Source organism: Centruroides sculpturatus, unplaced genomic scaffold (assembly GCF_000671375.1).
Source record: "Centruroides sculpturatus isolate CEXI.00-Female unplaced genomic scaffold, Cexi_2.0 scaffold46, whole genome shotgun sequence".
Taxonomy (NCBI): Eukaryota; Metazoa; Arthropoda; class Arachnida; order Scorpiones; family Buthidae; genus Centruroides; species Centruroides sculpturatus.
Window position 1 is genome coordinate 1,298,105 of NW_019384418.1, and position 10,502 is coordinate 1,308,606.

At 38.6% G+C, this 10,502-nt stretch overlaps 1 protein-coding gene across 1 annotated transcript; it reads left to right on the forward strand.

Moving 5' to 3' along the window:
• Positions 1 to 4,831: 4,831 nt before the first annotated feature.
• On the forward strand, positions 4,832 to 5,596 carry LOC111619269 (E3 ubiquitin-protein ligase siah2-like). Its single transcript, XM_023360951.1, has one exon. The coding sequence runs from the start codon at positions 4,832 to 4,834 to the stop codon at positions 5,594 to 5,596; it is 765 nt and encodes a 254-aa protein (XP_023216719.1).
• Positions 5,597 to 10,502: the final 4,906 nt, after the last annotated feature.

The window sequence follows — 10,502 nt, forward strand, 5'->3', positions numbered from 1 at the left end:
GAGCCAATCGCAGCCCGATAGGTGGGAACTTTACGGACTAAGGCTGTTTGAAAGGTTTTCTTCCATAAAATTAACCGATTCTAGACTAATTCGACTCAACATTTCCAAAACATGTATAATTTTTTGGAAATAATCCGTATAAACTATGCTATAAACAAAAAATTGTAGGATTACTTACCAAGTGTGCACCGTTCGACTACGCCGTTGCTTACGCTTGTTTTCGTCGTGGAGCAGTGCACCAAACGGCGGCCGCGTTTTCTGATAAGTTATTTTTCTGCGAAAACTTCGTTGAACTTTGGAGACATCATTAATATAAATAATTTTTATGGCTGTTGAATAAGAAATGTTTCTTTCACAAGATATGTATAAAATTAGTGCTGTATTAGACTTACGGTACCTAATTTACATACTGTACAGACGATAGCAAACGCAATTTAGCCGCCTAAACTCTCCGTAGCGTGGCGCTGGGCGGCGGAAAGTAGTTCGGCTGCTCGTCCACTATTGGTCCAGATTCGACCAATCTTGTCGCGACAGGAGTCGGCGACGACGTTTTACGAGTCACTTTATACGAATACTGCTACAATTTTTTCGCTACGTTATAGGAATTTCGTTATAGGATCCCACGTTATAGGGGAGTCGACTGTATTACTAAATGTAACCGAGTTTATATGAAAATAAACTCACAATTGTTACACTGAAAGTTTATGGAGAAAAATGGATCCCAAGTGTAACGATAAAGTGAAGATTTGTAGAGGCACAAATTTACTGAATACTTGTTCAGTCCGTCACTGCATGTATGATTAATTGTTGATAATAGAAATCAATTGTGCGAAGACTTATATTACAGTCTATTTTTCACAGTTGGATGAAGAAAATAATAGTATGCATAATTGTTACTTTGAAAGTTTCTTGGGTAAAAATTGATCCCAAGTGCAACGATAAAGTGAAGGTTTGTACAGGCACAAATTCTCTGAATATTTTTTTCAGTCTATCACTCCATGTGTGACCACCAACAGACAACAGATGATTCAATCCAAAGCATCTCAGAGTCTATGGGCAGAGGCTATCAACACAGCAGCCTATATAAGAAATCGTTGTCCCACCAAAACCTTAGAAGAAGCCGCTTCATTCGAACTGTGGACTGAAAATAAACCTTACGTTGGATTTGTAAGAATTTTCGGTAGCAAAGCAATTCCTCTGCAAAAGAGACAGAAGAGAAACAAATTTGAACCAAAGGGAAAGGAATACATTCTAGTTGGCTACTCACAAGAGTTAAAGGCATAACGACTCTGGGAGCAAGGCACTAAAACTGTCCTAAAGGCTCGAGATGTTCGTTTCGTCAAAAAATTAGAAACCGAAAACAAACAAGGCTTGTTTAGTGCACCTTTAGATTTAACACCAAGCATTAAAAAAAAAAACATTGAAGTTGATGAGAGTAATATTCCTTCCACTGATACGTAAAACGAAAATATTCCTTCACATGATGAAACATTAGATCCGCAACCACAACGCAAAGCGGGACGCCCATGATAAATTAAAAGTGGAAAACCTGGAAGACCAAAGAAAGTGTATAATGAAGTAGCAGATATCGCAAAATGCGACGTGTTGCCAGATCCTACAAGTGTGGATATAAAGTGTATTATGGAGGTGTAAATTATTTATCGCTGAATTCAGGAGGACAAGCGCTCTCAGTGAGTATTGTTATTTTTCTATTCGGTGGACTTTCGTTCGAGTTTTCGAGGCCTGAAATTTCGGTTTTGGGCAAGTTGTCCCACGGGTTAAGCTCTTTATTTCGTTCGCAGGTATAGACTCTTTGAATTGTTATTATAATTATAAATATAATTATTTTGACAGTGAGATACTCATCAACTGCGGAAAACACGACTCGTTTCCTTATATCGCAGTGGCCAAGGTGCACCTTTTCACTCTGAACAAAGGGCCTCGTTCCCTACCACGTGGTGGAGGTAGCTACTCAGCGTGCTGTAGCCGTTTGGCGTACTGTGTACTGTTGCTACTCCGTTGGGGACATTTTGTATTAACTTATTGCATCGGTTAAGTGGCTTGGACTATACACATTGTTCAGTACTGCTTGTATCTTCAATATGGAAGGTGTTACCGTACCTTGGGACAATGTCAATTTCCTCGAGGAAACTATTCTCGCAGAGGCCAATGAGCACTTTGTCAGAATTCTAGACCTAGTGCCAGAGTCTTATAAATCGAGTATACCCACTAAGGAGCGAAAGGAAGTTCGGGAAAGGCTTACGCGCCTTTTTTCTTGCCTTGGTCAATTCCAAGGCATCCTGCGTGAGGTCAGATCCAACCACCCCAAGTGTTCTCCGCCAACAGCCCAGGCTGTTCCGACTACCACGTATGCAGACATCACCCGGCTGAATATGAAACCTACCTCAACAACCAGGACAATAAACAAATCTCTCCGATACAAGCTAGAAAACGAAGGCTATGGCGGAAGCTTTGCTCTTCTCCTGTACCCAAAAACTGACGAGGAGGGCGCCAATTCCACTACTAACATGCAACTCATTGAAAGTGAAATTATGAAAAAGATAAAACCACATGAGCTCAAAGTGAAAGTTAAAGCAGTGAGAAAAGTAAAGGGGGATGGCATTTGTTTCAACAGAAATAGCCACAAGGAGGCCGAAGTCTTAGCGGAAGCCATTGAAAAGCTTTGAATTTCTGGAAGCCATTGAAAAGCTTCCAGAAATTCAAAGTAAAATCAAAAGCAGGATATCTGAGGGAAGGAGACCCAGAGTAATTCTTAACAACGTACCCATCACTGTTGATGAGGCTAAAATTCTCCCCATAATCTACGAACAAAATGACTTTCTCCACACTACCACCAAAGAGGAGTTTCTCGACAATACAAGGGTAAGCACAATCCTGCACAGAAACAGTACTAATGAAAATTGCAGGCACATCGACACATACCATGAATACCAACGAATTCAAGATTATCTCGCTGGATCATTTTCCTTCAGGAATTCGATTTTGATGTCATACATAAGGCTGGAAACTGTCATAAAAATGCTGATGCCCTCAGTCGTATTCCAATCCGACAAATAAAAGATGTTAAACCTTATACACCTTTGTAGTACGTTTGGAGTACCCTTATACAAGCCTTAAAAGTAGGAGAAACGGTAGGATCTTATAATAACTTTTCCTTAGAAGATTTTTTCCTGAATGATGAAGGAGCACTTTGCCATAAAGGCACAAATAAACGACATACGGATTGGTGGAAACAAATCGTTGTACCTACTAGTTTTAAAGATAATATCCTATTCACTTTCCATAATAATCCCCTATCTGGACATTTAGGAGAATTAAAAATGCGAAATAAGATCGCAAAATCATTTTATTGGGGAGAAATGGTGAAAGAAATTCGCAATTATTGTAAAAGTTGTCAAACCTGCACGAAACACCGATGAGGAGGTAAACGAGCACAAGCCGAATTACAATTATTCTCTCTTCTATCTCACGTGTTCAAAAGAACCGTAATGAATATTGTAGGACCACTTCTTAGTACTACTAATGGAAATAAATATATCCTAGTCTTCGTCGATCACTTTAGTCGATATGCGGAAGCCATCCCAATACCTGACGTCACCAGCAAAACTATAGCCAAGGCATTCGTCACTCACATTGTATTACGTCACTCAACGCCGACTCAATTATTAACGGATAGAGAACCTAACCTCATCTCGAAAATGTTTATGGAAGTATGTAAACTATTGCAAATAAAATGACTCCTCACAACTGCCTATTGTCCCTCCTGTAATGGTGTCGTTGAAAGATTTAACAAGACTTTAATTGATATCCTATCTCACTATGTGGCTAAAGATCAACGAGATTGAAATGAATGGATTCCTTACGCTCTGTTTCCATATAATACGTCTATACATGCATCTACAAATGAAAGTCCCTTTTTCCTTTTATATGGGAGAGACCCAACTTATTCATTTGATCTAGTCACTAGCTCTACTACTGTATCCTATGATGTGGAAGACAATTTTGCCTCTGAATTACGACTACAAATGCAACATGCACATCAAACCGCTCAGAAATTTTGTGAACAAGCTGCAGAAGAAAGACAAATGAGACACCGCCGACAAAACAAACCTCCACGTTATCAACTGAGAGACCGAGTGTTATTAAAGGAAGTTGTCATCAGAAATTAGCTCCTCGATGGTCAGGAGCTTATCGAATTATTGAAATCCTCGGTCCTGTTAATTTTAAGATTGAAAATATCAAGACAAAACGAAAACTACGTGTACACGCTGACCGAATTAAACGAACTAGTGCAAGAAAGGAATTCAACCTTGACCCAAAAACAACAACCGAGTCACTCGTCTCCACACCGGAAGAAGATACAATGGAGCCGCAACATCATCTTTCACCCGACCCATGGGATAAATTCATTTTAGCTTCCATCCCTACCTCCCCTCCAGGAAGACCACAAGAATCAGAAGGTGAAAGTTCAAGTGAGGAATCCGTGGACGAGGAAGAAAGTAAAAGTTCGGAGCCGGAATCAGAAGGAGAGTTGGAGAGTACGCCTCCTTATGCTCTTAGAAGCCAAGGGCCGGTTGCAGAACAACCTTGGGTTATGCCTCGACCCACCCGAAGCCGCATACCTCGATTTATTTCTCCTACCACTAGTAGAACATCTTCCCCTTAAGTTAAAGCAGGTATTCTAAATCAAAAAAAGAAGAAGAAAAAAAACGGGATTGCACCTTGAGAGAGATAACAACCAATTCCGAGATCTTAGGTGATACCTTTCCCCTCATTTCCTTACGTATACTTTTCTACCTTCCAGAGACACATGGCCTCCTCTGATCAGGAAGTAGCCATAACGGCATTGTTGAGCTGCCCTGTTTGTCTTACGACAGTTAGACCGCCAGTTTCTCAATGTACGAATGGGCACATGATATGCTCCCAATGCCGACCGAGAATCTCGACATGTCCCACCTGCCGGGAGACTCTAGGCCAAATACTGAGCCTATTGGCAGAACAACTTGCCTCGTCATTGCGATTTCCTTGCACCAATTCAGCTTTTGGATGTTCTGAATTATTGAATGAATTGGATCGAGAGGGTCACGAGAGCCTCTGTCCTCATCAACCGCTATCTTGTCCTTTATCCCATCTTGATTGTGTCTGGGAAGGAACTCGTCCTAATTTGTTATCTCATATAAGTCAAGCCAACCCACAGGTGCCCCACTTACAACAGTCCTTCTTAAACTTTTTAGGAGTCCATGCTGACGATACATTACCCAAAAGTTGGGCAGTTGTTTTAGAATGTCATCTCCAACAGTTCCTGATACTGGTAACAAAACAACAACCCGACAATCCAACGTTTCTCATAAATGTATATCTCCTATCCGATCAGCATCACTCCTCATCCCCCTTCACTTATTTTATTGCATTTAAAAGAGGTCCTAATACACTCGATTGGAAATCCTCTCACATCCCCTTGTGGGGATTCCCTAATTCACAACCTTTCGTGCCTTTAACATTACCAGCCAATATAGTATATTCCTTTTGCGCCCATGACAATTTTAAATTTTTTTGTAAGATATCAACCCATTAAAAACTTTTTTTTTTCTTTCCTGCCCATTTCAGAATGACAGACGCAGATGGATGGTGGGAATCCAACTCCCCATCGCCTCCTCCTAAGCCACCTACGAATGCCGCCTCCCTTCAGGCTGCATTGCAGTTTGCCCGTCTTCAGAGACAAAAGGAGAGTACCCCTTTCACCATTGTCCTCCCCGTCGGCCACGAATGCCCTCCTGACTTGAATGACGCATTCCAGGAGGAAACTTGTGCAAGCGAAGAGTCATTCCAAGCCCAATTTCCCATTCATGCATCCAGAACACCAATTCTAGGCCACCGCCGCCCCAAGAGCCCTCCCAACCATCTCGTTCCTCAAGAGGTCGCCGTTGATCCCCTCGATCCTAAAGGGCACCTGACCACTAGATACATCTCTTTTCCTTAAATATATATATCCTATCATCAAGTATCGAAGCGCCCAATTCACATAAATGTATTGCCTACTTATATTATCCAATAAATATCCATATTATTAGAATCTGATACTATTTGTCTTCCCTCTACACACCACCTAACATAACAATACCGGCGCGATGCGTCACTTATGATTATCATAATTTATTTCCTTAACCTCTTTTTATCATAATCAAAGGAGGGACCATGAAAATTTAATAAGAATATTTCCTTATTCTAGTGGAAGAAGTTTTCCTTACGTAAAAGTGGACCTTAACCACATTGACATAGTGCAAAAACGACGAAGTCATCCACAAAGTCAGATTGAGTTATCTCGAAATCACCTTCCTTATCCTTAACATCGGATGTACAACAATGGACCTGTATCAAGCCCTGTGGAGTTTACAAAAGGAGTACTTTTCATTCACCAAGGAAATTTTTTAATGACCGCAAGTCACTGGACCTTGGTCACTGAACTCAATTTTGAACATGTGGAACGACAGATTCAATTCGTCTCACAATCTTTATTCTATTTAGGTGCCATGATACAACGAGAACACACGACTCTGAAAGATGGAAACTGCTCCAACCCAATGGAATCTCCCTACAAAAGGTTTTGAACTAATTCAAACTTCATTTCTCAATTATCACAAACAATATAAAGAACTTATTTTTTTTCTAGTGCTAAGAAAGAGAGAAAACAAAAGAGAAAAAGTTCGTTTTGGACCATTCTCTATGTAAACATACCTCTACTCAGACAGAACACCCAAAACGTTTAAAATCACACTACTAAGTGCGATTTTAAAGAAAACAGGGAGTGAATGTGAAATCCGGAATTTTTACCGAATTTTCCGATTAATATCCCGCATTTTTCTAAACCCCCAATTAAATTTTCCTTTAAATTCTAAACTAAAACCTAACTTAAAAAAAAGAAGAAAATTCCAGTCTCCCCTGGAATTCTCCCCTGAAAATTCGTTCAAAGTAAACATCCGTCCATTAATATGCATAAATGTCCTTAATTTAAACAAATTATTCTTTCAATCACCATAACAGTGTATTTCTATTGAAATACACTGAAAAGTGAAAGTGAAGAACGACAAGTGGAAATGAATGTTTTAAAATTGATATTAATTGTAATTGGAATGAATTATCGGAGGAAAAGTAGAATAGAAAGAAAGAATATCAAAATAAATTTGTTGGTTAAATAGCTGCTGAAGAGGGACAAACAAGTCCGAAACGCAATTTGTGTGTCCAGGTAATTGTAAATAAAACAATTTTAATCTGTGTGACTGTGTTGCTGTAATCTTATACACACAACCTAGCCATCAAAGAATCATCGCTGGACCTTCCTGTATAGACTAATGACCGTCACCTCCATCCCAATTGTATTGTCATTGGGTGTCAATACAGGTGTGAGAGTCGATTTTAGGGAATAAATTGATAAACAAATTTTTGTTGAGGGAGGAAAAGTGTAAAGAAATAAATTTCAAACCGATATAAAAAAAGAACATAAAAATGTTTTCCCATGAACTTAGTTCCTTGTCAAGTATGATACATCGAATGTGTCACCCGAAATCACGAAAAGACTATTGGTCAGTAGTGAAAAAACAGTCCTAATAAGGCAGTGAAAAAAACCCAACGAGACCCCCTTTATAAAAAGGAGGGGTCGATACGTAAGAGTCAGTCTCTGGAAATTGGTGCACTGTGCAATTTACGTGAACGGATTAGCCGCTACCCAGAACTCATCTAATCGCCGCTGTTCGGAAGGACTACGCCCAACAACGTTCGAAAGAACTTTGTGCAACTGGGAAAAGCGTTTCAACGTTCGAAAGAACTTTGTGAAGTCACTAATCGACGATTCAAACCAAGGTATTTATCCTCGCGCGAAATTCATGTGAGCTCTCTCTCAGGAATACGGGTAACCAGGCAAAAATAGATATGTTCATTGAACCGATTGTATATAGCTTTTGCGATTGTATATAGTATGCACAATAAACGGGCATTATGTATAGATTATGTAGAGTGTACTCCCTCTGATTCTCTCGTTACGCCTCCATCCCGGAACTAAAAGTCCACAAACGCGACCGTTCGCGTAACAAAATAAACGGCCAATAACTTTTTTCTGTGTCCGTTAAAGGACACAGTGGTGTCATCCTGACAGTGCGCCAAAGAGGTGCCGACCCTGCGGTCACACAGGCACTACTGTAAATTACTGTATTCACTGTATCATTCTAATGTAACCCACCAATCATTAATATGTAACCAATATCTCAACATGTAAATACGCGTCTTATTTTGTTCCTTTTAATGTTTATATCCCTGATGTATTATGTTTTTTCTAATTAATAAATGCGATGCAAGACCTCATGGTACCCCATGCCTTCCCTTCACACTTTCCTATCTTCCTTTATCTCTTTCCTCTTCCTATATCTCTAAGTTTACTCCTTCCTTCAATTCAAAAAGGCAAAGTCTGTAGCTTGATTACAGACAGCTCTCTTATAACTTTTAATCTGATGTCTGATAGGTCCTATTAATAGAAATACACTGTTATGGTGATTGAAAGAATAAACATCCGTTCATTTCGAAAATAACCTCACATTCCAACTCCAAAGTTGGTAGTTAGCATGGGCCCGGGGACAACTTTGACCCATCGGAGTACCTTTTACCTCACAACAATTGGTCACATGACCATTCTCCCACCACGTAACTATAAAAGCCACTTGCTTCCCCCTCTCGGGGGAGTCGTTCATCCACCGTTAGTTCGATATAGTGTCCTACGAATATTATATCCTAGAAATATTGTCCTAAGAATCTTATATCCTACGAATACTGTGTCCTACGAATCCTACGTGATCCTTCAAATATTACGTTTAATCGTATATTTCTCAACGAGAAGTATAAATTTTTTCCTCAAAGGATTATCTTCAAAAAGAGGTATGGAACAAATTTTTGTGAACTCTCTCTCAGCCCTTCGCGTTTTAGGGACTCAGAAATTTCCCTCGATACTAGTTATTGTATCATGTATATATGTAGCTAATAAATCGTTGTTTCCTTGTTAAATTGGTGTCCTACTTTTACACGTATATCGCCTGTCACCTTACCGATGGCACTCCTCCCTCCTCCACTCGATCCGAACAATTAAATCCCGTTACCGCGTGATAGGGAAAAAGAAACATTTAAGCCATCTTGACAGCAAGCAGGTTTAACGACTTGTCGCCGGAAAGGGAGAATTCCAACCTCCCAACGGTTCACAATACCAATATATTTATATATGCGAGACATATTTTTTTTAGTTGTTATTATATTAAAATTATAGATGGCGGAAGCCACAAAAATTAATCCAATGATATAACTAAAATGCATTGAAGTTTTTATTATAATTAAAAATTCCTTTCGTATGTATCACATGATTATCAGGATAAAACCATCAAACCATTAATTTTAAGTGGGAGAACTATCCAAAAAAGAAAGTAAATGAAAATAAATCATTATTAGAAAACTAGGCTATATCTTACCTAAAAAAATAATCAATTTAGTTCCTTAAACACAAATTGGATAATCTCCCCAGTTATTTTTAGTTGTTAACGTTACACGAATCTCTTAATTCTGTAATATTTTTGACACTTTTCTTCCTTAGATGCAAACTACATGCAAAAATATTTGAATGATTTGATGCATGGGGAAATTAGTTTAGAAATTGGTATCCCATCGAATTTAAATATCAGTACACCGAAAATTGTTCGAATTTTTAGAGTCGTAGAAAAGGATGGTGAATTTGGTAAAATATTCATGTAAGGATGCTATATTTATAATATAATGCTATATTTTTTGTATTAATTTGTTTGGAAATTTATTAGAACTCGCAGAAGGAGTCCAATTCAATTTTGAAGAGGGCGAAAAAGGTGATCAGCCTGAGATAAACAAACATGAGCAGAAAAAGAAACAAAAGGTTATAGTTATTTAATACATTCATACTATTCAATTTCAAAATTTATTTAACAAATACAAAATAATAAGTAATATATTAAATATCGAAGTACTTTCCTTTTTCAGTTGAATGGTCTTGTGATAATCCGGAGGTACTCTTAAAAAGAGTTAAATAATTTTTCACCCTAAACAAACTTAAATAAATAATTCACTTTAATTTCACTTAAAAATGCTTAAAAAGGATAAAATTTAAAATAAAGTTAATATAACCAAAAAAGGTTATAAAACTTTAACATCCTGCAAAACTGCTATGTTACTCAGCAGTTTAGCAAGAAATGATAATGTTTTGCTTCCTTCCTCCACTCCTCGTATCTGAGAATTTTGCACACCGCCTGGTCCATTGACACATCATTTCTGATAATCATGATGGTGCGGAATATTGAGATAAAAAGGCTGAGTTTCAAACACTCGGGGCAGTTCCCCCAGACTTGCCATATGGAGTGCTACTCCTCCAACGACTGAACCTGTCCTCCCGACTCTACTCTACAGGAAGAGAATAATAAGCT